This window comes from Pantherophis guttatus, chromosome 10, assembly GCF_059756535.1.
Source record: "Pantherophis guttatus breed Tessera chromosome 10, ASM5975653v1, whole genome shotgun sequence".
Classification (NCBI taxonomy): Eukaryota; Metazoa; Chordata; class Lepidosauria; order Squamata; family Colubridae; genus Pantherophis; species Pantherophis guttatus.
The window spans coordinates 20,113,646-20,140,118 of NC_142072.1; the positions used below are offsets into that span (position 1 = coordinate 20,113,646).

At 44.7% G+C, this 26,473-nt stretch overlaps 1 protein-coding gene and 1 long non-coding RNA gene across 2 annotated transcripts in view; one reads left to right on the forward strand and one right to left on the reverse strand.

Annotated features, from left to right (window-relative positions):
• Positions 1 to 6,973, reverse strand: part of LOC148112415 (uncharacterized) — a 31,549-nt gene extending 24,576 nt beyond the window's left edge. The window contains exon 1 of the long non-coding RNA XR_015729428.1: positions 6,836 to 6,973. This is a non-coding gene — a long non-coding RNA (uncharacterized LOC148112415). The remainder of the gene's footprint in view (positions 1 to 6,835) is intronic.
• The window catches only part of TFAP2E (transcription factor AP-2 epsilon), a 93,432-nt gene continuing 73,659 nt past the window's right edge, over positions 6,701 to 26,473 (forward strand). The window contains exons 1-3 of the mRNA XM_034413428.3: positions 6,701 to 8,438; positions 9,443 to 9,913; positions 14,233 to 14,284. Coding sequence (XP_034269319.1) covers positions 8,412 to 8,438; positions 9,443 to 9,913; positions 14,233 to 14,284 — 550 coding nt within the window. The 5' untranslated portion in view covers positions 6,701 to 8,411. The remainder of the gene's footprint in view (positions 8,439 to 9,442; positions 9,914 to 14,232; positions 14,285 to 26,473) is intronic.

Genomic DNA, 26,473 nt, shown 5'->3' on the forward strand with positions numbered 1-26,473 from the left:
TCCACCATTGGTGGATTCCGGGTGTGTGTATGTGATGTGCCTGTCCCCCGAGGAGAGGAGGAGGTGGAAATACAACCGATTGGCTATTTATCATCCAATCAGATCCTTCAAATTCTCTCCCTCCCTCCCTCCCTCCCTCCCTCTCTCTTTCTCTCTCTCTCCCCTCCCTCCCTCCCTCCCTCCCCTCCCTCCCTCCCTCTTTCTCTCTCTCTCCCCTCCCTCCCTCCTTCCCTCCCTCTCTCTCTCCCCTCCCTCCCTCCCTCCCTCCCCTCCCTCCCTCCCTCTTTCTCTCTCTCTCCCCTCCCTCCCTCCTTCCCTCCCTCTCTCTCTCCCCTCCCTCCCTTCCTCTCTCTCTCCCCCTCTCTCCCCCCTCTCTCTGTCTCTCTCTCCCCTCCCTCCCTCCTTCCCTCCCTCTCTCTCTCCCCTCCCTCCCTTCCTCTCTCTCTCCCCCTCTCTCCCCTCCCTCCCTCTCTCCCTCCCCTCCCTCCCTCCCTCTCCTCTCCCCCCTCCCTCTCTCTCTCTCCCCTCCCTCCCTCCCTCTCTCCCCTCCCTCCCCCCCTCTCTCTTTGAATTTGATGCCATTCATCAGGTCACTAGCTGGGTTCCCTCGACACATTAAGTCACCAAAACGTGCCAAGGTCAAAACTAACCGAGAGGGGAATATTGTAAAAAAATGCATCCACTAGGAGTTTGACAGGTCTGCTGAAGCATGTAGTGCCGACGCAGTCTAGCTGTGTGCTGCCGAATGAAAGCATGCTGTACGGTGGTAAAATTCAAACTTTTCTGTTACCGGTTCTGTGGGCGTGGTTTGGTGGGCGTGGTGTGGCTTGGTGGGTGTGGCAGGGGAAGGATATTGCAAAATCCCCATAACCCTCCCCACTCCTGGGGGAAGGATATTGCAAAATCTCCATGCCCACCCCACTCCAGGGAAAGGATACTACAAAATCTCCATTCCCACCCCACTCTGGGGCCAGCCAGAGGTGGTATTTGCCGGTTCTCCGAACTACTCAAAATTTCCGCTACCAGTTCTCCAGAACCTGTCAGAACCTGCTGGATTTCACCCCTGATGCTGGACCAAATTCAAGGAACCACCTGGTCAGTGAAGGACTGAAGGCTGCATTAAAATCTATATCTAAAAGGTAAACATATGTGCTAGTCGTTCCAGACTCTAGGGGGCGGTGCTCATCTCCGTTTCAAAGCCAAAGAGCCAGTGCTGTCCGAAGACGTCTCCGTGGTCATGTGGCCGGCATGACTCAACGCCAAAGGTGCACAGAACGCTGTTGCCTTCCCACCAAAGGTGGTCCCTGTTTTTCTCCTTGCATTTTTTACCTGCTTTCGAACTGCTAGGTTGGCAGAAGCCGGACAAGTCACGGGAGCTCACCCCATTACGCGGCACTGGGGATTCAAACCGCTGAACTGCCGACCTTTCGATCGACGAGCTCAGCGTCTATATCTACTGAGAAGTAAATACCTCCCTGCATAAGCCTGCACCTTATTAAATTCATTGGGACTTCGTTTCCATTGGGTAATTTTATAAAAGGTTTCTGGGAGAAGAGGATGGTCTTTTTCTCTCTTCTTCCAATCCGGAAATCCCTGTTTGACGTTTCAAGACTGTTCCTGGGAGATCCCCGGTGCTTTTAATTCAATATGCCAAGCAGAATTTAATTTCTGTGGCTCCTCATTAAAAGGAAGTAGTCGGTACCCATTGCCTAAGAGAGAAAGAAACCTCGGGGTGTGTAACCACCATTGTTTCTCACATTGGCTGGGTTGTTTGTAATCCAGCCAGGTTTACCCTCCCTGCCTGCTAACTGGAATCTCCATGTTAAACAATATACCTCGGAAACATCATCATCATCATCATCATCCTTCTCCTTCTCCTCCTTCTCCTCCTTCTCCTTCTCCTTATCATCATCATCATCATCATCATCATCATCATCATCATCATCATTATTATTATTATTATTATTATTATTATTATTATTATTATTATTATTATTATTATTATTAGGCAGGAGAGAGTCATCTCTTGACCTTCCAGATATGTTGAACTCCAGCAGGCACACCAACCAGAGGTGAAATCCAGCAGGTTCGGACAGGTTCTGGAGAACCGATAGTGGAAATTTTGAGTAGTTCGGGGAACTGGCAGATACCATCTCTGGCTGGCCCCAGAGTGGGGTGGGAATGGAGATTTTGTAGTATCCTTCCCCTGGAGTGGGGTGGGCATGGAGATTTTGCAATATCCTTCCCCCAGGAGTGGGGAGGGAATGGGGATTTTGCAATATCCTTCCCCCAAGAGTGGGGTGGGCATGGGGATTTTGCAGTAACCTTCTCCTGGAGTGGGGAGAGAATGGAGATTTTACAATATCCTTCCCCTGCCACGCCCACCAAGCCATGCCCACAGAACCGGTAGTAAAAAAATTAGGATTTCACCACTGACACCAACCTATAATTCATACCAATTCTGGTTGGCAAAGACTGGGCCAAAATATCTCTAAGCTCTCCTGCTTTGTAGATTTGGAGCCTGTGGGTTTTTGCTGAGGGCTGGGTTAGTTTTGAATCTTTGAAAAAAACAAACAAACACACGGATAGGTAGGTAGATGGGTGGGTGGGTAGAACCCAAGTCTATTTCAGTTGGACCCAGACAGAGAAAATGTGTACCTCAACCAGGTAACACACAAGCTAGCAGATGACTTCTCATCTAGGTCTAATTTTGGCTAGTTTAAGTTTTAAATCTCTGTGGGTTGGGTGAGACCAGCTCGCCTGGTTAATTTATGGTTTTATGGCTTGTGCAATTCCAGAAAATGATTAAATTCTGGAGTTAGATTACACGCTGCCTGCGTGTCAGTTCCTGCAGCGTGAACCTCATCACTCTATCTTCACCACTGAAGGAAGACAGATTATCCCCCCACTCCCAGGTGGGGATCCAGGAGCCTCTTGGGTTAGCTCGACCTACCACTGGCTGCCTCTTAGCCCGCAGATCACACACATGTACAGTTCTGTACACGTCTGTACGTGCAAATGCGGTTGAAAAGTTGTTGACTTGATATGCTGAAGATTTCAACCGACAAGGCAAGGCAGCCTCAGGACTGGAGTCAGGCTGTTTTGCATGAAAATCGTTCTTAGATGCAAATTGTGGTTTTTAAGCATTTCCTCCTTCAGCTGTCAACACAGGATTGTCTGAATTGTCTTTATAGAGTTCGTTTTCCAGCACTTAAAAAAAAATGAAGCATCCAATCAAAATCTTGCCCCTTTTAAAATTAAATCTTGGAGCCTTTCTCCTCAGTGCTCAGAAGCTCTTAAACACTTTCGGACCCTCTAGCTGATTTTACCCATTAGACAGATTTGGATTCCCTGCCCGAGTGGATCAAGAGAGAGAATAAAGAAGGAAAAAGCACATTCCAGCTCGGGAGTTGGGTTTCCTTGTTTCTGTTTCCCTTTATTGCTGACAGATAACTTTCCTTTCTCTCTCCCCACTTCCTTCCCTACCTGTCATTTCCTTCCTTCCTTTCCTCCTCCCCTCCTCCCCTCCTTCCTTCCTTCCCTCCTTCCTTCCTTCTTTCCTTCCTTCCTCTCTCTGTCTCTTTCTTTCCCTTTCTCTCTCTATCCCTCCCATCCAATATCTTCCTCCCTCCCTCCCTCCTTTCCTTCTTCCTTCCTTCTTTCCCTCCCTCCCTCCCTCCCTCCTTCTTTCTTTCCTCCCTCCCTTCCTCTGTCTCTTTCTTTCTTTTCTTTCTCTCTATCCCTCCCATCCAATATCTTCCTTCCTTCTTCCTTCCTTCTCTCCCTCCCTCTCTCCCTCCTTCTTTCTTTCCTTCCACCCTCTCTCTGTCTCTTTCTTTCTTTTCTTTCTCTCTATCCCTCCCATCCAATATCTTCCTTCCTTCTTCCTTCCTTCCTTCTCTCCTTCCCTCCCTCCTTCCTTCCTTCTTTCCTCCCTTCCTTCCTTTCTCTCTGTCTTTCTTTTTCTTTCTCTCTCTATCCCTCCCATCCAATATCTTCCTTCCTTCTTCCTTCCTTCTTCCTTCCTTCTTCCTTCCTTCCTTCCTTCCCCTTGCTAATCAACTGCCATAGAAACAAAAGGCATTTTGTGATTGGGCACCACACATGGCACAGATCTCCAGTTTTTTGCCATTTTCTAACCTAGGTTTAGATGTGTAGCCTGAAGCTCGTGTTTGATTCTGTGCCTTGTGCGTCGGCCCTTCCTGGCACCAAGTCATGTGTAAATTGCATCTTCTTTGAGTATCACCCCCTCTCTACCATATGGCTAAAATAAGCAGGAATCCTACGGTTCTGAAAAGTGAATTGAGTTTGAATTGAACTGAAGCTAGGACTTTTCTATATATTTTGTCTCGGATAAGGTGTCTCTCCTTCCCCAAAAACCTTTAACAACGATTTCTCAAAGCACATAAAGCTGGGTTCCCATACAGCTCTAAATCGGGGTTTACTTAAGTTTGTTGAATAAGCCCCAGTGTTTTGTCCTAACTTAGTGGGAAAGCCATATATTGTAAATTTCAAAGCACAATAGCAAAGCTCAGACACTCAACCAAAGCCCACCACTCGCCACTATGATGGCTTGACCCTATGAACCCAAAGGACAACGAAGTTTATTTCCATTGGAAAGCAGGTTCCCAGGACAGCGGATCGCTCCTTCTCTTACACCAGAGGTCTCCAACCTTGGCAACTTTAAGCCTGGAGGACTTCAACTCCCAGAATTCCCCAGCCAGCAAAGCAAAGCAAAGCAGGCTGGGGAATTCTGGGAGTTGAAGTCCTCCAGGCTTAAAGTTGCCAAGGTTGGAGACCCCTGCCTTACACCATTGCAATTTAGAGCTACTGTGTCGGTTCCTTTTCTTTAAATAACCCGTCCTTTGGCAAGGGAGTTGGGAACGAGAGAAACTTTTTAAGTCCCGAAGAATGTCCAATAACTGAGAAAAATATCCGCTGAAAGTCTCAGTGGCGAGGAGGTTAAGCCTATTGCCTCTCTCGGCATTTTTTCTGGGGTGGTAAGAATGAGTAAATGGGACTTTCTCCAAAAGAAATGATTCAGGAAGGAAAGGAATCCCTGCGGGTTTTACTCGGCTAGTGGCTGCCTCAACGGATGGGGAATTTTTCAGTCAAGGTAAGAAACCCAAGTCCCACCAATGACGTCGGGTATTTTGAACTTCCTCCAGGCGCAATTTCGTTGACGAGCTTGTTGAATTCAACGGTGGGAGGAAGGGAGTGATGATCGTGAATGTTAAGATAAGAAAGAGAAAAAAACCCCAGGCAAACCCAGAGGCCCCGTTCGCGCAACTTGGTGATAAACACAGCATATTTTTAACCTTGGTTGTTTTGTGGGGAGGGGGCTTAGTGTGTTGTCCTAACCCAGCCTGTTTGTAGTATCCGTGGACCTCACCCCATTCCTAAGAGGTCTGTAAGGGGGCGTGCATAAGCGCACCAGGGTGCCTTCCGTCCCTGTCCTACTCTCCCCATTTATTCGTACTCATTCCCTGTGTTCATGTCCTTATTTATTTATTTATTTATTTATTTATTTATTTATTTATTTATTTATTTATTTATTTATTTATTGGTTCGATTTATATGCCGCCCTTCTCCAGAGACTCAGGGCGGCTTACAATGCGTTAAGCAATAGTCTTCATACTTTTGTATATACCTGCTTAGTAGGGCTTTCCCCTCCCCCCCCTAAGCGGTGTTCTTTTTTATACAAAGTCAGTTTATTGTCCCCACAATCCGGGTCCTCATTTTACCTACCTCGGAAGGATGGAAGGCTGAGTCAACCTTGAGCCTGGTGAGATTTGAACTCGCAGTAATTGCAGGCAGCTGGTAGCTAAGTGCTACTTAACAGCACTTTAGTCCGCTGTACCACCAAGGCTCCTTATATACTGCTCAAAAAAAATAAAAAATAAAGGGAACACAAGCAGAAGACATCCGATATCTGAATGAATGAAATAGCATATTTTGACCCAGTTTGTGGGGGCAATAAAATGACTTTGTATAAATATACAAAAGTATGAAGGATATTGCTTAATGCATTGTAAGCCGCCCTGAGTCTCCGGAGAAGGGCGGCATATAAATCAAATTTTAAAAAAATACTTTGTTCTTTACATACAGTAGTTTATACACTGCTCAAACAACTAAAGGGAACACAAAACTTCTGTATGTAACGAACAAAGTATTTAATAAGGCTATTTCATTCATTCAGATCTCGGATGTCTTCTGCTTGTGTTCCCTTTATTTTTTTGAGCAGTGTATATGTTTTCTCGTATATGTTTGACAAACTAAATAAAATAAATATAAATAAATAAACTATTCTTTAGTGTATCTTGCCAATCCACACACTGGGTTAGTTCCCAAACCAAGTTATTCACAATATCCTTATATTTGCCATTTCTGTGGGTGCCCTACAGGACTATCGGCCGCTGATTAACATCATTAAAACCCGTTAGTGGCGGGTCGTGTGAACCCAGCCCGAGTTTGAGAAAGGCCTCAAGCTCCCTAATGCAGCGGGGCGACCCTCCACCCTCAGCCCCGGGTGAGAAGCGGAGCTTGTCAGTGTCACCAGCTTCTCGCAGGGAAACCGGCTTTGTCCCAGAGCAGCTCTGAGCAGCTGGGCAGAATCGAGCTTTCCCTTCCCTTCCCTCTAGCCGGGCCCTCCCCTCCCCAAACACCCCCCCCCCCGCGATCTTTTCTTCGCCATGGAAGAAGCAGGAGGATGGAGGATGTGGGAAGGTTTGTCCCTCTTGTGTCGAGTAAGATTAAACCCCGTCCCTTCGCCTCTCTCTCTTCCCCCCACCCCCGTTGTCCTCCAACCCCACAGCCGAACCTTGGGGGCCTCTACCTGCTGAAGGCTGGTTGCCAAAGCGGACGCGCTTCCCGGATATGAATCCAGCTGGATCTGCAGGCAAAAGGGGACAATTTTTTTCCTAGCCTTTTCAGTTTCAGCCCGGCGCTTCTATTCTTGGCGGAGAAACTGAGACACGGGCAAAATGCTTTGTCCTTCATACCGGGGCCTGAGTGACTGGAAAAAGAAGGAGGGGGCGGCGGGGGGGAGGAAATTAATGCGCTGTCAAATTGAAGGAAAGTAGCCAGAAATCATCGACGTACTTTTCAGATCTCGGGAAAGGAGCTGTCCCCGGTCGAAAACGCCACGTTCTCGCACTGCCAGAGTGAAGCAATGACTTTGGGGGGGGGGTCTTGGCCGGGGGAGGTGGGGAATCGGAGGTGCGTAGCAGGGAATAGGCAAGGAAGAAAGAGCTGCTGCTAAATGCGGGGGAGACAGGAGCCGTTTGTTCCTTGGCTTCTTCCTTCCTTCCTTCCTTCCTTCCTTCCTTCCTTCCTTCCTTCCTTCCTTCCTTCCTTCCTTCCTTCCTTCCTTCCTTCTTCTTCTTCTCTCTCTCTCTCTCTCTCTCTCTCTCTCTCTCTCTCTCTCTTTCTTTCTTTCTTTCTCTCTCTCTCTCTCTCTCTCTTTCTTTCTTTCCCCCCTCTCTCTTTCTTTCTTTTTCTTTCTTTCTTTTGCGGGCCCCATCAAAAGAAATCTGCGGGCGATTCTCCGCCGCTGGTGATTTACAGCCAAAACCGACCAACAAATCGTTCCTTCAAGTTCCCGTTTTAGCATGTAGTCAGGAAGCTTCCTTTCGTTCCCCGCTTGGTCCGAGAGATGCAGGCTGGGAGCCCGGCGTGTTTACCGGAGAGAAGGTGGCGGCAATCTACGCCTTCCTGTTCGCAGCTCCCTCCCTCGGATCCATCCTGCGCGTTTTCCACCGCGTCCCAGATCAGTTGGCAAATAAATAAGCGTAGCCTGGCAGCGCGGCGCTCAGAGGGGAAGGGAGACCGAGCCGTCGGTCCTTTTCTCCCTGGGTTGCTTTCGGAGGGGACCGCGGGGGCTGAAGGCGCCACGCACCTTGGGGGCACCCTGAAGACTAATCCGGCGCGCGTGGCAGCGGAGTGGGGGCGCTCTTCCGCCCTCCGCCCTCCCCCCAAGGCACGCGCACTGGCGCTTTCGCTTTGAAGTCGGCTCCCGGAGTGCGCTCTGTCTCTTTAAGGCGCGCTCCCGGCGCTCGGCGCGCGCCCCCGCCTGTATAACTGGAGTCCATGGAGTTGTATTGAGTTCAGAGGGAGGAAGAGCTGGGAGCCAAGCAGGCTTCGAAGGGGGAAAGGTCGGGTTTTTTTGTTTTTTTGAAAAGGAGAAGCCGCTGCCCGTCCAGAGCTGGGTTTTGGCTACGCGCTTGGAAGAGCCCTCGATGGACGCGCCGCCGCTCGCCGCTCGCTTTTAACGGATACTTTTCCTGGGGGGTGGAACGGGGCGCAGATTCTGGTAGCCGTCGGGGTTGCTAGCATCGTTCCCTCTCGCCCCCCGCCCCCCCTGTTTGGAGGCATTTCCCCTAAACGAACTGGGAGTTTGGCTACCGCGCAAGATGTTGGTGCACACGTATTCCGCGATGGTGAGTTAGATGTGATTTTTTTTGGAGGGGGGGGGTGTTCCTTGGTCGGGTGTGCGGGGACGCGGTTGTAAGAAAGAAGCGAGGAAGAGGAGAATGACGTTTCCCCTCTCCCGGGAGGGATCCTTCGAAAAGCCCCTGAACTGAAGCGCCCTCGCAGCTTCCGATTCAGAGGGACTTCGTATTTTTAATAGGTCCCAGATGTCGGGGCTCGGGAACCGTAACCTAGCTGATGGTTCAACGGTCCATGTTGGGAAGGAGGAGAGCGCAGAGAACCGATCACAAAACCAGAGGAGGGGAGGGGGGGTAGGATAGAGAAAAGGGGGCCGAAGGAACGAAGGAGACACTGGCGGGATAAATCGGAATTATTTGCCACGAACAGAGGCTGGCCGAAAAGGCAGCGACCTCTTTCCACCGCTCTTAAGTGCAAAACCTAGGCTGGGTCTGGGCAAGGGGGAAGGGTCTCCTGCCTCGGCGGGTCTCTGCTGCTCTCCCCTACCGAAGGCAGAACAAGAAAGGGGGGTGGGCGAGGACTCCAGGCGGGGTCCCCTACGGTCCCCAAAGCGCGCCGGTGGCCAAAAGGGCGATTTCAAGGCAGGCAAGGGGAGACCGTAACCGGCGCCTTCTTTTGTTTTGCTCGGTTGCGCCTTGGCTTTTTTTTCCAGCGGCAGTTTTGCCTGCTCCGGCTCCAGGGGAGGAAGCGAAAGGCTCGCCCTTAGGAAGGCTTAGCCCGCGCCGAGCCGAGCCCCGAAGGCGCGCTCCGTTCTTCGGCTTGCTTGCTTGCCCGGGGGAGAAGGCGAGGAGCGGGGCTCGGCTGGGCAGAGGAGGCTGCGCCTTACCTTGAGGCTCAGGTGTTGCGTGCCGGGGCCTCAGGGAGCCTCCGCCACACCGGGAGCCCTGGCGACGGGCGCTGCTTGGAGCGAGGGAAAGCCGGCGTCTTTTGCGCCTCGAACGCGGGTAGCTGCGTGGTGACTTTTCCCTCCCTTTGATGTCCTCCCCTCCACCAGGACCGCTCGGATGGGCTGAACGGGACCTCCGCCGGCGGCCGCCTCCCTCAACTCTCGTCCCTCAACCAGGCGGCGGCGTACTCCTCGGCTCCCCCTCTGTGCCACACGCCGGCCTCGGACTTCCAGCCGCCCTACTTCCCGCCGCCTTACCCGCAGCCGCCGCTGCCCTACGCGCAGAGCCAGGAGAGCGCCTACCCGCACCTGGGGGACCCCTATGGCGGCCTCAACCCCATCCACCAGCACCAGCAGAGCGGCTGGTCCTCGCAACGGGCGCGCCAGGAAGAAGCGGCGGCCGCGGCAGCCGCGGCGGGCCTTCTCTCGCAGACGCACCGAGCTCTCGGCCTGGATCCGCGCAGGGACTACCCGGGCATGCCGCGCTTGCTCCACGGCTTGGCCGACGGAGCTCACGCCTTGGCCGACGGGCCGCTGGGACTCCACGCTCTGGCTCACCCCAGCCTCGAGGACATCCAGGTACCTACCGGTTCGCTCCTCCGGCCTCGCCAAATGCGCCGGACTGGAAGGGAAAACGGTGGGCTGGCGGGGGGGTGTGCGTCTTCGGAGGCTTCTTTTTAAAGAGATTTCTCCAGGGGCTCTTTTACTCCCCCAGAAAGAATTCCTGATCGGTCCAGTGGCATTTTTTTCCTAGCCGGTCAATCACGGATTCCTTGGGGATTCCTGCCTGGGATCCTGCCGTTGGCTCCCACTCCGCCACAAGCAGGCAAACACAAACGCGGAAAAACCTGGGTGACCGCAGCAGCCTTCGGGACGAGCGCCCGCCGTTCCTGCCGTTGCTGAAATAAAAAACGCCCTTTTTGCCTTAAAAAGAGAGAGAGAGTAGCAGAGCGAGAATAAACCCCTGTAAACCCCTAAACTCGATTTTTATGCAAATCGACCGTTCGGTTGCTTTCCCGAATCAAGCAACTTCGATCTGCTTATTTCCACCGTTGTAAAGCCAATTAAGAAAAACGGCGGTGAATAAGCTGGGCTGAGTTTGGGAGGCTAATTTTGTACGCCTGTTTCTGGGGTGAAAGAGAAGTTTGCTTAAAAGTCGGCGAAGCTGACTCCCGAGTAGACAAGGTTAGGAGTGTGTTACACGGTTTTCTTTCTCTCTCTCTCTCTCTTTCTTTCTTTCTTTCCCTCTCTCTCTCCTCTTTCTTTCTTTCTCTTTCCTTTCTTTCCTTCTTCCTTCCTTCCTTCCTTCCCTCCTTCCTTCCAATATCAGGGTTAGGACAAGGTTAGGAGTGTGGTACACGGTTTTCTTTCTTTCTTTCTTTCTTTCTTTCTTTCTTTCTTTCTTTCTTTCTTTCTTTCTTTTTCTTTTTCTTTCTCTCTCTCTCCTCTTTCTTTCTTTCTCTTTCCTTTCTTTCCTTCTTTCTTTCTTCCTTCCTTCCTTCCTTCCTTCCTTCCTTCCTTCCTTCCTTCCCTCCTTCCTTCCAATATCAGGGTTAGGACAAGGTTAGGAGTGTGGTACACGGTTTTCTTTCTTTCTTTCTTTCTTTCTTTCTTTCTTTCTTTCTTTCTTTCTTTCTTTCTTTCTTTCTTTTTCTTTCTCTCTCTCCTCTTTCTTTCTTTCTTTCTTTCTTTCTTTCTTTCTTTCTCTCTCTCTCTCTCTCTCTCCCCCTCCCTCCCTCCCTCTCTTTTCTTTTTATTTCCCAGCTCGTCTGCTTCTTCTCTCCCCGACGCCCTCTTTCTCCCCCTCTCTTGGTCTCAAGTTCCAAATCTGCCCTTTCTCTTTCCATGCACGCAAACCTTAACTCACCAGTTTTCAGGAAACCAGAAGCCCCGCGAAGGAGCCCTGATCAGAAGGCAAAGGCCAGCCGCTTTCGGCTTTTCGCGCTTCAAAGCTATTAAGAGTTCGATCGCGGAGGAACTAGGCCCTCGTTTATCTAATCCCGGCTTAATTATTTTTGGCTTTCTTGACCTGAGAACGCTAAAGTCGATGCCTTTCAATTAGCATTTTATTTCTTTAGATTCCCCCATATTTACTCCCGTGTAAATCATTTCCCCAAACTTTCCGAGGGGTTTCCTTTCTCTCCAGTTAAAAGCAGTGTTCCGCAGTGACGATAAACTGGGTTGCAATATAGAGATACACATTTTCCCCCCTACGGGAAATGGCAACTGTAGCCCGACGTTGTCTGAGGGCGGGCGGAACGCGGGGGGGGGGTGGAGGGTCGCAAAGAAAGAAAATGGGTGCTTATATCGCCAGGTTCTCTTGGGAGGGGACTGTTTCGGACGACCAGGCAAACTCCTGCTGAAGTCCAAGCCCTTTTCAGTTTACATGGACCTCAGCGGAAGTTTTAGTCAAGATCAGAATAAATCCGAGATCCCTCTCTCGTTGAATTCTATGGGATTTTAACAGGAGGATCTCGGCTCCCTGTTTCGCTTTGTTTTGTTTTAAGTCCTATTTCTATTTAACTCAGTGGGACTTGTGGATCGCGCTGGATTGAACTGTACTTAAATTACTATCTGAGTCTAATAAACTCCCAACAATTCAGTTGTGGGGCTTATTTCGCGGTGCAGGAGTTGTGTAAATTAGTTTGTATAGTTTTTATTGCTTGGCATTTTTAAAATCTATCTATCTATCTGTCTGTCTGTCTGTCTGTCTGTCTATCTGTCTATCTGTCTATCTATCTATCTATCTATCTATCTATCTATCTATCTATCTATCTATTATCATATATCTCTATCCACCCATAGATTTATACATCCATTGATAGATGGACAGATAGATAATTCTATAATCTATCATTCCGTGTGTTCTATAATTTCTATAATTATAGAGTTGCAGTGTTCTGTGATTTCCAATATAATTGTCTAAAATCGAGAAAGACCTTCCATCTGCCCTTCCTTTAAATCGTTCTCTTCCTCGCCCCGATCCCGTCCCTGCAATTTTAGGGTTTTATTCGGCTACTCCGAATAAACCTTCTCCACGCTGGATTTTTTTTTTTCCTCCTGAGAACAGACGTGGCGACGCCCTTAGTCCTGTTGATAGATCCAAAGCACTTCTGGGAAATGAAACTCATAAATTTCTTCTAGCAAATGAGCTGCTGCGTCTGAGGCTGGTTTGCGGTTGCCTTTGCATTTTCTGAGCGGCTGTAGGCTCCCCTCCCGGCTCCCTGGAACAATTTCCCCAAAGGCCAAAATTTTAACTTGAAAATATGGCTGGTTGCAGGGAATAATGTTTATTCAAATGAGAAAGCAATTAATCCATTTAAGAATCCCTTTTGATTTTGGAAAGTAAAACAAAAACTGGCGGGGGCATGTGAGAAAATTTTAAAAGGCTAGCTAGGAAAGCGGGCCAGGGAAAGAAGAAGGAAAAACTTCCCCTTGCGATTTGTTTTCTGCAACCAACTAAACATGGGACTTTCGACGAGCTTCATCTATGTAATCTAATAATAATAAATTCTACCGTAATCTGCATCCGTAATAAAAATCCTACTCTAATTCAAGGAAAGGAGCTGGATTTAAAAACAAAACAAAAACTCGTTAGGGAATTCATTCCCCCCCCAAAATAATCATACATAATTTTTTCGCCCATTCTTCTTAAAATTGGGATATTGGGATCTCTCCCCGCCCCCCACTAACTTGCCTTAAAAATTACAATCCTATTTTCACAAAGTCTGTGAACTTTTTGTCCAGGACTAAATCCTCTTTCAGTCGGTAGGACTGGTGAAATTGCAAGATCGGTTCCCAGTGGCTTCGATGCGACGGTTAAACAGATGGAGGAACCTTTTCCTTTGGGGAATGAAGGAAGCTTAAAAATGCCTTTGGTTGAATTATGGCTGGTACCTTTTAAGGAGCAATTCTGAAATCTCTCAAGGGCTTTATTTCCCCTCAGAAGCCTTAGCTGTTTGTTTGTTGTTTGTAGTAATAATTAGAAGAGGTCAGGTTGTCTTTTGCTCCTTTCTAGAAAATATAGATCGGGTTTTTGTAACAAGTCAGTTTAAAAAATAGAGAAGAATTTTTAAAAATTAAAAAAATCTTTTTCTTTCTTTCTTTCTTTCTTTCTTTCTTTCTTTCTTTCTTTCTTTCTTTCTTCTTTCTTTCTTTTTTAAATTTGATTTATATGCCGCCCTTCTCCGGAGACTCAGGGTGGCTTACAATGCGTTAAGCAATAGCCTTCATCTTTTTGTATATTTATACAAAGTCAGCTTATTGCCCCCACAAACTGGATCCTCATTTAACCTATCTTAGAAAGGATGGAAGGCTGAGTCAACCAATCTTTCTTTCTACTTTCTCTCTCTCTCTCTCTCTTCTTTCTTTCTTTCTTTCTTTCTTTCTTTCTTTCTTTCTTTCTTTCTTTCTTTCTTTCTTTCTCCAGCCATTTGGTTTAGGTGATGTTTCAGCTGAAATCAGAGAGTGGATCAATTCAGGCACTGACTTCTGTGACTCTCTCTTTCTCTCTCCCTCCTCAAAATATCCATTGCGCAGTGCCAAATTATTTGGTAGTTGCTTGAGAAATAGAAGAGGGGAAAGTACTTTTTGATCTCCTTCACTTGGTGTGTGTGTGGGGGGGGGAACGGTGGGGAAGCCCCAGGTTTGAGGAAGTTGGGTATGTTATTTTAAAAAATAAAATAACTTTCTCTCCTTCCAAGAAAACCTCTTTAGAAGCCCCAGCTTTGAGGATATAGGCTAAAACACCATAACCAAGCCCTGGTTTACTTTCATTTTTAGCAGCGTTTTGAAATGTCTGGAGGGCGAAAAGCCCTTCAGATACATTAAGCTCATAATCCTCACCAGAACTCTGTGCAGTGGAGCTGAGCAATTATCTATGCCCGTTGTTCTTGCAGGCAGTGGATGAGGCCAGTATGAACCTTTTGGACCAGTCGGTGATCAAAAAAGGTAAGGGAGTGTCCATGGTTTGGAATCCATTTGGTGGTGGTGGGCGGGGGGCGGAACCAGCTTCAGTCTGGAATCTGAAAGTCTGAAGTGTTTGTACAAGAGAAACCCAGTGGGGCTTCTGAAGTTCTGAGCCCTGTATTTGTATTTCTTCCCTTTCTGCATTCTGAACAAAGTTACTGATTTTGGAGAAAGGGAGATGTGCAAAGCTGTTGAACGTGAGAACAGTCAAGACCGAATTGATACATCTTGTGCATCAGTTTTGGTCGCCACGATGTAAAAAAGATGTGGAGGCTCTAGAAAGAGTGCAGAGAAGAGCAACAAAGATGATTAGGAGGCTAAAACATATGAAGAACGGTTGCAGGAACTGGGTATGTCTAGTTTAATGAAAAGAAGGACTAGGGGAGACATGATAGCAGTGTTCCAATATCTCAGGGGCTGCCACAAAGAAGAGGGAGCCAAGCTATTCTCCAAAGCACCGTAAAACAAGAAGCAATGGGTGGAAACTAACCAAGGAGAGAAGCAACTTAGAACTAAGGAGGAATTTCCTGACAGTTAGAACAATTAATCAGTGGAACAACTTGCCTTCAGAAGTTGTGAATTCTCCAACACTGGAAATTTTTAAGAAGATGTTGGATAAACATTTGTCTGAAGTGGTGTAGGGTTTCCTGCCTGGGCAGGGGGTTGGACTAGAAGACCTCCAAGGTCCCTTCCAACTCTGTTATTCTATTCTCACCTTGCACCTTGCGCCAGCATCCTTATCGGATAGGAAGTTGATATCAGTTCTCGGAAGCTGCTGATACTTTCAGGAACGTCATCTTGGCCTCCCCTGCTTTAGCCAAGTTAAAGGGTCTGCAACCTTAAACACTCAAAGAGCCATTTGGACCCATTTCCCACAGAAAAGAAAACACTGGGAGCCACAAAAACCCTTCCTGTGCGGGACTATTTCTTGAGTGGCCACAAAACTAGTGTATGTAGTTGAATTAAACGTTCTGTTTTCTTCTGAAACTTTTCTTTCCTTGGATTTATCCATGGTTGGCATATTGGGGGTTAAAAAGCTCAATAAATCGCTTGCAGGCGGATGTCGCACATTGGCAGTTGTGATGCATATTTTGAGTGACAGGGAGCCACAGCAGAGGGGCAAAAGAGCCACACGCGGCTCCAGAACTGCAGGTTGCTGACACCTGGCCAAGTGGATGTGCAGGGAGCCAAAACTCCATTTTGCCATCTCTTTGAAGCGGAGTCCGTCTGAAAATCAAAGGCTGAATTCATGCATCGTATGAAGTGTAATTAAACTTGGCTTGAATATAGTATGTTGTGTAAAACTAGCCATTCGGGTTGTAAGTCATGGTTTGTGTCTTAATCTCACACAAAGGCTTATTTAAGAGCCACAGTTAAATCAAAGGTAACTTCAGGCAGTGTGTGGATCCAGTTATGATGAGTCCCTTGATCCATCAGTTAAAAATTAATTTAGGATTTCACTGCCCAGGGGCCACCCAAAAACATTAGGCTACACTTCCCGCGGCCGCAGCTAACTTGGCAAAGGATGATGGACACTGCCATCCCAAACTTTGGGGGTGGCATCTGATTGCTTCCTTTCGGCTGTCAGATCAAATTTATGATTTTTCTAAGACTGGGGTGAATGTTATTTGTTTTCTTGTAATATGGAGATAATTCGTCTGGGAGCAAAGCCCACCGAATAGTTTTCCAGAAAATCAGGCAGAACGGGAAGGGAGGAGAAGGGTGGGAGGAGAGGAAAAAAAAGGGTCTGGAAAGAAGGAGGAAGAAACAAGAGCATCAGAAGTTTGTGCATCTCAACATTTCTTGTGGCGTTAGATCGGAGGTCTTCAAACTTGGCAGCTTTAAGACTTGCGGACTTCAACTCCCAGAATTCCACAACTGAAGCTGCCAAGTTTGGGGACCTCTGCATTAGACTGATGTCCTGCCTTTTTCCAGAAGTTCAAAACAGCTTAAATGGGACTGAATCTCCCTTCATTTTCTCCCCACACCGTGTAAAATAGGGTGAGTTGAAACCATTGGGCTTGACCATGTCTTTCTTCATCCAACCTTTTAACCACTACCCCAAATTGAGTTGGGCCATTGCTTTTCTAAAGCTGCCTGGAGTTCCTAAAAGGCCCAGCAATAAAAGGTCCCCGTTGCTACTCACCAGGAATGTCTCACCAGTGAGTGGGCTGGGGTGAAAGAATGTGACCTCCACCCCACCCCACCCCCGTGGTCATGCCAACTTGGAAGCTTCCTACTCCAAGAAAGCCTAATGCCAGATTTACTCTGTCATTTCTGCTATTTCCAGGAAACTCAACCAGTAGGGATATAATGGAATATTGCTTCATCTGTGCTGAATTCTCTGAAGGCAAACGACACCCTCTCCTCTTCCTCTCTAGGTCCCCCCAAATATTTTTGTATTTGTAAATTCCTGTATAGGGTATAATGTATAAAAATGCACAGAGATTCATGGAATGCAATGGCATTCAGTTTTCCTGACAATTAGAATAATAGTGGAATGGGTTGCCTTCAGAAGTTCTGGATGCCCCATCGCTGGAGGTTTTTAAGAAGAGTTTGGAGAGCTATTTGTCCAGAATAGTGTAAAGTGTCTTGCTTGAGCTGGAGGTTGGACTAGAAATTTCCAAGGTATCCTATCATCCAAGGTATCCTCTCCTCTCCTCCTCTTTTTTTCTTTTTTCCCTTCTGTGTATTTTATCTTCCCTTCCTTCCTTTCTGTTTTCTCTTCTTTTCTCTTCTTTTCTCTTCTTTTCTCTTCTTTTCTCTTCTTTTCTCTTCTTTTCTCTTCTCTTCTCTTCTCTTCTCTTCTCTCCTCTTCTCCTCTCTTCCCTTCCCTTCCCTTCTCTTCCCCTCTTCCCCTCTTCTACTCTTCCCCTCTTCCACTCTTCCCCTCTCCTCTCCTCTCCTCTCCTCTCCTCTCCTCTCCTCTCCCCCTCCTTTCCCTTCCCTTCCCTTCCCTTCCCCTCTTCCCCTCTTCCCCTCTTCCCCTCTTCCCCTATCCTATCCTATCCTATCCTATCCTATCCTATCCTATCCTATCCTATCCTATCCTATCCTATCCTATCCTCACATTTGGCATTTGAGTGATGTGAGTCAGCAGTGCATCTCAATAAGTTATTATGGGTGACGCCAAAGGAAAATCAAAACTAGAGTTCATTTACACGCAGTTCAAGGCAGTGGTACGTAGGTATTATTGTTACTTTTCATTGTTGTATTGAGTGGCGTTGTGGAGCCCCTGAGATTTGATTCCAGGAAAGTCCTTTGGCACATGAATATAGTTGCCAGCTGCTGTTTTTCTGGTGAGGGTGAGGCAGCTGCAATACTGGAGAAAGATGCAGCTGATTTAAAAAGTTGCAGAGTGTTGCTTTCACACTTCTAAAGCATCTTTTGGGATCCCTATCCGAGGCACCGCACAGAATTTAGTAATCTCCCCCTTTTCTCACTTTAAAAAATAATATTAAGTGTTGTACCTTATGATTGTTGACGAACACATATTTTTTCTTTTATGTACACTGAGAGCGTATGCACCAAGACAAATTCCTTGTGTGTCCAATCACACTTGGCCAATAAAGAATTCTATTCTATTCTAAAAGGTATTTTATCAGCTATCAGCTGATATTTTATCAGCTGCTATCAGCTTTCAGAATTTTGTGGCCATTCCTAATGAGGGAATCACAGGCTGTGGTTTTCTGTTTGGAAAAAAAGTGGAGGGAAGAAATATTCTTGTCCAATTCAGCATCTTTTTTAAAAAAAGTGACACTGATGTTTAAGTCTCCATGTGAGGTTTATAGTATGCTGTCACTTATAATGGGCATATTTTCTGTTACTTTTACACAAACATTAATACCATCGTTGTTGCGTAGATAGGAACATCTGTGGGTGTGAGAGAGAGTTTGTAAGTAGCATTGCATAAAATAAGAGTGGACATTAAATATAAAATTAAATAAAAATTAAATTCTTGCTTTAAAAAAAAAAAAAGACCAAAATCTTGTTTTGTGAGAAATGGCAGCTGCCCAGTTTGGGAAGCCTCGGTAGTTTAAATTGCCACATTAATCAACTGCAGCCCAGGCTGATTGATTGGTTAGAGCCCTTTATAATAGGGTACACCAGGAGCCAGCTCTGGATTCTTTGTTTTGCTGTGAACAAAACCCAAAACATTAGACTTTCAATTGAACGAAAACCGGGAGCAGGGGGATGTTGTTAAATTCATTTTCGTGCATAGAATTTAACTATATTTTTCAAAAATGGCTTTATGCCTTCGTATGACTGTCCAGCTGCAGCTATGTGACTCTGGGCAGTGACAAAAGCAAAACAACAGGAAAGGAAAACAAAACAGAACAACAAACATTAAAAACAAAAAGAAAGTTACAATTAATACCAATTTGTTTGTTGGTTGGTTTGTTTCAAACACTTTAAACCAGTGTTTTCTCAATCTTGGCAGCTTTAAGATATGTGGATTTCAACTCCCAGAATTTCTCATCCAGCTCTTCTCCGTGAAGGCACGTGGTACCCTGTCCATTTATAAATGCTTCAATCCCACAGTTGCAGCTGCTGTCTTCACTTTTTGAACTCACCTTTCCTTCACCTGGACATCTCTGTCCTGCATTTTGGCTTTTTTTTTTTATTGAAAAGTTTTACAAAGAAAAATTCCCCCCCCCCCCAATATTCCCCCCACCTTCTTTCCCTCCCCACCACCCCCACCCCTCTTCCCATCCCTCCCTCCCTCCCAGACTTCCGAGAACAAAATACAGGGCGTTTCAATTAACAATCATAAGCTAAATTAACCTAACTTATTCTTAAATTACTAAATCCCCCCCTGAAACCTTAACTCCACTATGGTTAGAATTTAACATTCATTCATAAGCTATTTGATATTTTCTTGTCTGATACTTATTTTGAATATTATCAATCCATCTTCTCCATTCCGATATGTATCTTTCTTGTGTATAGTCCTTCAGACATGCTGAAATTTTCGCCATTTCTGCTAAATTCGCTACTTTCAATGTCCATTCTTCAATAGTAGGCAATGAGTCCTTCTTCTAGTATTGCACTACATTTTGGCTTTCTTATCTGCCATGGAAACGGCTGTCCTACAAATAGTAGAGAGGGCTTGCATAGGTGCACTAACGTGCCTCTCGTCCCTGGCATTGTATTTTTATTCTCTTGTTCTTGTTCGGCAAATTTCAATAAATAAATAAATAAATAAATGCTTGGTTTTTGTCTGTCGGCTTCGTGGGGTTAAACCAGATAGAAATCACAACCAGATGAGCTAATTCAACTTTATTGACAGACTCTTGCAAATACGAAAGTACGATTCCCCCACTGTTTACAGCTTGAGAAACTAGGGAGGGTCTCTTCGGAACCTTTTACTAGGTTTTTAGCTAGCTGTGAGCAATTTTGTCTCTTAACTGAGTCCTGTTATCCCCCAGCATTTGGCCATATTTACTGGTCCTGATGGGAGATGAAGTCCCAAACAGCTAGAATTCCCGGGCTGCCTATCCCTGATTTATATTAGCATGTCTGCAAAGGATGCTTTAAAGCAGTGTTTCTCAACCTTGGAAGCTTGAAGATGGGTGGACTTCAACTCCCAGCGCTGGCTGGGGGATTCTGGGAGTTGAAGTCCACCCATCTTCAAGCTTCCAAGGTTGAGAAACACTGCTTTAAAGCTATAAGTCTCTGTTTTATGGAATGAGGGTCAGGATTTCAGCCAAATGTGTCCACAATTCTGCAGTGCTTGACACAATCTGTAGACCTTCATGTTCCTGCAAAGTGAAATTGGTCTCCTCAACCTAGTTTCTTTCAGTTGTGCTAGGCTCCACTTTTAAAAGGCATGTTGACTGTGAGAGATGGGAGTTGACGATGTAGTTGGAGATGAGGCTTAGTTGGGTCTGCTAAGTTATAACATAATTATGATTCCTTCCAATCATTCTTTCTTCATTGCTGCAAGGGAACAAATTGGATTTATGGGGATGAAAAGGTGCTTTTTCAATAGGCAACTGGACTTGGTTTTTTTTTCCTTGAAGACATCTCACTTCTCATCCAAGAAGCTTCTTCACTTCTGACTGAACTGAAAAAGCTTCTTGGATGAGAAGCAAAACGTCTTCAAGGAAAAAAACAGAGTCCAGTTGCCTTTTGAAAAAGCACCTTTGGGATAGGTAATGCTCAACTTACAACACTTCATTGAGTGACTGTTTGAAGTTACAATGGCACTGAAAAAAGTGACATGGCTATTTTTTCAGACTTATGACCATGACAGCATCCCTGTGGTCAAAATTCAGACGCTTGGCAACTGGCATTTATTTATGACGGTTGTGGTGTCCCGGGGACCTTTTGTGATTTTTTGACAAACAAAGTCAATGGGGGAGTCAGGTTCATTTAACAACCATAAACTGCAGTCATTCACTTAACAGCTGTGGCAAGAAAGGTGGTAAAATGGGGCAAAACTCATTTAACTGTCTCACTTAGCAACGGAAATGTTGGGTTCAGTGGTGGTTGCAAAGCGAGGACTACCTGTAAAGCTTTCAAAAGTTCTTTTGGTCCACCAGCAAGGCAGCTCCCAAGCAAGACCTATTCGCAGCAAAGCCATTTATGCATCAGAAGGCAGAATCCAGCTTAAAATTAGACTTGAGATAGCTTCTCTCTCTCTCTCTCTCTTTTTTAAAAAGTACCATTTCCTCACACATGCATTTAAGATATGTATCAAAGTCTCAGCTATGAAAACCACAGAGAAATATATATATATATATCGAAAGCAGAGCTCAAGCACAGGCCGCCCTTGTGGTCCCTGACAGCGTCTGAGACATTTTTAGACTCTTCCGGATGGAGCCTTTGAAAAGAATGAGGACTAGCAAATGCTTAAGAGGAGGCCGATCCAGACTTCAATTTCGATAGTGCAGAAGAAGAAAAAACTGGCATGGGAGAGGAGAGTCTGTGGATTAAATCCAGTAGTTTGAAAGATGGTTTTAGGATGAGCAATTCTCTTCTGATTCTCTCTGAAATTTGCCTGTTTTTGTCTAGCATTTGCAATTTTCTTTCTTCCCTTCCTTCCTTCCTTCCTTCCTTCCTCTCTCTCTGTCTCTTTCTTTCTTTCTCTTTTTCTCTCTCTATCCCTCCCATCCAATATCTTCCTTCCTTCCTCTCTGTCTCTTTCTTTCTCTTTTTCTTTCTCTCTCTATTCCTCCCATCCAATATCTTCCTTCCTTCCTTCCTTCCTTCCTTCCTTCCTTCCTTCCTTCCTTCCTTCCTTCCTCCCTCCCTCCCTCCCTCCCTCCCTCCCTCTCTCTGTCTCTTTTTTTCTTTCTCTTTTTCTTTCTCTCTCTATCTTCCTTCCTTCCATCCATCCATCCATCCATCCATCCCACATTTATACTGAGCCTTCACATTCCTCACAATGGCCAGGTTTACGTGATTTATTTATTTTAGATTTTTTTTTTATCCTGCTTCTGTTATTTTTATAAATAACTTGAAGCAGCAAGCATAGCTAACTCTCCTTCCTTCTCCAGTTTTCCCCATAACAACCCTGTGAAGTGGGTTGGATTGAGAGAGAGAGAGAGAGTTCGGCCCAAGTCACCCGGCTGGTGTTCTTTGTAAGGCGGAACTAGAATTCACAGTCTCCTGTTTCTAGCCTGGTGCCTTCACCACTAGACCGTTTCGCTCTGTCCTGGTTGAGTTGCCAAGGTTGAGACACACTCAGTTAGTTGGTTCATTGGTTTGGGAATGTTGGTATTTTTGGCTGTGTGTCTTAAAATATTTTTTTTTAAATTATGTATGCTATTTTAAAAATCTTTCTAGGAGACATTATTTCTTTTTTAAAAAAGGATTCTTAAAAGAACATATCCCAGTAAACCCAAAAACTCACAGCCAACGTCCTACCTGTCAATGACTACTTCAGCTTCAACCACAACAATACACAGAGTACACAATAGATACAAACTCAAGGTAAACCGCTCCAGACTCGATTGCAGAAAATAGGATTTCAGTAACAGAGTGGTTAACGCCTGGAATGCACTACCAAACTCTGTGGTCTCATCCCCAAACCCCCAAAACTTTAACCTTAGACTGTCTACTGTTGACTTCACTCCATTCCTAAGAAGTCTGTAAGGGGCGTGCATAAGTGCACCAGCGTGCCTTCCATCCCTGTCCTAATGTTTCTGTTAATTGTATTTATTTTATATATTCAATTCATGCTTATACTTATATATATATATTATCTAATATGTACTCGACAAAATAAATAAATAATAAATAAAAATATAAATGTGACAAATGCCAGGCACACTTGGTTGTTGTGAATTGCTTGTTAGAGCAAACTGACAGGGTACCTGAGGAGGTTGCTACCTGGAGGTCAGCCCTACTTAAAGGGCAGTGTTTCTCAGCTTTAAGTAGTGTGGATGTCAACTCCCAGAATGCCCCGGTGAGCATCCCCGATAGAGAATTCTGGGAGTTGAAGTCCACAAACCTGAAAGATGCCATGATTGAGAAAGACTGTTAAAGACAGTTGCTTCCCAAGTTTGTGGCTTGTTCTCTTTGGATGGATGAGCATTGGAGTGCCAATCCATGATGCCAGTCTGCAGGACTCATGTGACTTTCCTAACTGGATGCGGGTGGCAGAGTGGCAGCCCTGTTTCAGGTTATTTATTTTATTTAGCGTATGGCTGGTCACACACAATATTAATTATTTGTGTGTTTTAAGTTAAAAACTAAAACCAAAAAGTTCCTATACAGAAAATTGAGGGTGGGGCATTTGTGGTTATTTCTCTTTGGAATGGATGAAAAAATCTGGAGAATTGGACTTCAGTTTTAAAGATTTTACTTAAAACCAGAAGTGATTGTGCATGCTGATTCTTTTTTTTTAAATCTATTGTTTAGTGTTTTTGTGGTGGGAAAATGGAAAATGACAATATTTGGACAGATAATTTGAAGTTCAGGAAATAATTTCAGTAGTTTACAAAGTTTTCCCTCGGAGAAGGGTTCTGGGTCAACTTCAGATGAGAAGGAAAGGGAGCCAAAGAGGACGAGAAAGCAAAACGGAAAAATCCTTTGGATCAAAATAGGACTGGGTTTTTTGGTTTTTTTAAAGGAAATTTCCTTGTTGGCAATCTTTCCCAATATCTATTCCGCTCTCCCATCATCTGCAACCGGCTTGCGAATGATGATGAAGGTGAAGTCCAAACCCTGGGTGCTTATGGGACTCGGAATTATTTGGAATGGAATGGAATGGAATGGAATGGAGAAGAATAGAATAGAATAGAATAGAATAGAATAATAGAATAGAATAGAATAGAATAGAATAGAATAGAATAGAATAGAATAGAATAGAATCTTTATTTGGAATGGAATGGAATGAAATGGAATGGAATGGAATGGAATAGAATCTTTATTTGGAATGGAATGGAATGGAATGGAATGGAATGGAATGGAATAGAATCTTTATTTGGAATGGAATGGAATGGAATGGAATGGAATGGAATAGAATAGAATCTTTATTTGGAATGGAATGGAATGGAATGGAATGGAATGGAATGGAATGGAGAAGAATAGAATAGAATAGAATAGAATAATAGAATAGAATAGAATAGAATAGAATAGAATAGAATAGAATAGAATAGAATAGAATCTTTATTTGGAATGGAATGGAATGAAATGGAATGGAATGGAATGCAATGGAATAGAATCTTTATTTGGAATGGAATGGAATGGAATGGAATGGAATAGAATAGAATAGAATAGAATAGAATAGAATAGAATCTTTATTTGGAATGGAATGGAATGGAATGGAATGGAATGGAATGGAATAGAATAGAATAGAATAGAATAGAATAGAATAGAATAGAATAGAATAGAATCTTTATTTGGAATGGAATGGAATGGAATGGAATGGAATGGAGTAGAATAGAATAGAATAGAATAGAATAGAATAGAATAGAATAGAATAGAATAGAATAGAATAGAATAGAATAGAATGAGTAAAACTTAGAACCTCTCCAAGATGGAAAAATACCTGAAATATTTGCGCTCCACACCCCGGATAAAATTGATGTAGATCTCGGCTGGAAGAGGTCCCGTGGATTTCAGGGCGCTTTTCCCCTGGGGGAAATGTGGTCTGGAGAAGCTGCTGTCGGCCTGCTTTTGCTCTTGTTTGGGGCACGGAAGCGGCGAAAAATGAATTCCGCAAAAACGCGCGTGGGGAGGGAAAAGGCGCCCTGGCGCCGTTGCATCTTGCGGCTTTTCCAGCCCCACACTCGGTCTCGGAGGAGGAAATCGCCCCCTCCCAAAAAAACCCACCCAAAAACCAGCCTGGGAGAGTTTAATTCGCACCCCCGGCCCCGTTCCTTCGTCCCGGTGGCTTCTTCTTGGGAAGAGGGGCGAGAAGGGCGAATGGTTGCGAAGGGAGGCGGCTCAGCGGGGTCCCAGCTCGGTTCGAACTCTTGAATTCGCTCCGCAATTCAGGCGGGTCGGAATTTAGCGGTCACTTTTGCTTCCGTTAAATCTGGGTTGGATAGGGTGGATTGCGTAATGTTGCGAACCCAGCTTTCTTGGTTAGTATTTGGTTTTTGAGGATTGTCCTAATAACCACAGAACATTTCTATTCTATTCTATTCTATTCTATTCTATTCTATTCTATTCTATTCTATTCTATTCTATTCTATTCTATTCTATTCTATTCTATTCTATTCCATTCCATTCTATTCTATTCTAATCTATTCTATTCCATTCCATTCCATTCCAAATAAAGATTCTATTCTATTCTATTCTATTCTATTCTATTCTATTCTATTCTATTCTATTCTATTCTATTCTATTCCATTCCATTCCATTCCATTCCATTCCATTCCATTCCAATCTATTCCATTCCATTCCATTCCATTCTATTCTAATCTATTCCATTCCATTCCAATCTATTCTATTCTATTCCATTCCATTCCATTCCATTCCATTCCATTCTAATCTATTCCATTCCATTCCATTCCATTCCATTCCATTCTATTCTAATCTATTCTATTCCATTCCATTCCATTCCATTCCAAATAAAAATTCTATTCTATTCTATTCTATCCTATCCTATCCTATCCTATCCTATTCTATTCTATTCTATTCTATTCTATTCTATTCTATTCTATTCCATTCCATTCCATTCCATTCCATTCCATTCCATTCCAAATAAAGATTCTATTCTATTCTATTCTATTCTATTCTATTCTATTCTATTCTATTCTATTCTATTCTATTCTATTCTATTCTATTCTATTCTATTCTATTTGCATTACTATTACTATTACTATTACTATTAGTCTTCTCATCCTTCCTATCGCCCATCTCTTCCCACTTTTGACTGTATGACTGTAACTTTTTGCTTGTATCCTTATGATTTATATTGATATTAATTGTTTCTTGATTGCTTATTTGTACCCTATGACTATCATTAAGTGTTGTACCTTATGATTCTTGATGAATATATCTTTTCTTTTTATGTACTCCCAGAGCATATGCACCAAAGACAAATTCCTTGTGTCCAATCACAGTTGGCCAATAAATTCTATTCTATTCTATTCTATTCTATTCTATTCTATTCTATTCTATTCTATTCTATTCTATTCTATTCTATTCTATTCTGGAAATGGAGTCAAAGGTTTGTTTGAAATCAAGAAAGGCTATGAAGAGTGATTTTTTTTTTTGTATGTATATTTTTGTACTAAATGATGCAAGGATAACCTGTGATCTACTGGTGATCTTCCTTCTCTGAAACCTGGCTGTTGGTCTTGGATCAGACCCTCCAATTCAATCTGGTCTTGTAATTTAAGATTTAAATCTTTAGCATATGTAGCTTGCTGAGAACACTCCCGAGACCAATAGGCGTATAGTTTATCTGGCTCATTCCCGTTAGCCTTTTTGTCAATTGGGACTATTATTTGCCCCAATCCCCTGGAAGAGGTCCAGTTCTGGTCTATAACTGTCAACAGAGAGATATGTCTGTGGAGATTCTCAATCACCCAGGCCACAGCTGTCTCAAAGGGCTTCTTTCAAAAGGCAACTTCTATTTTTGAAACGTCATCAGTTGTGATGGCACAACAGTAGGAGATCAAACCCCCTCAGGACAAGATTCAGCGGTCCATCTGCATTTGAAAGACAAAGGTGACTCTTGAAGGGAGCAAAACCCACATTTTGGATAGA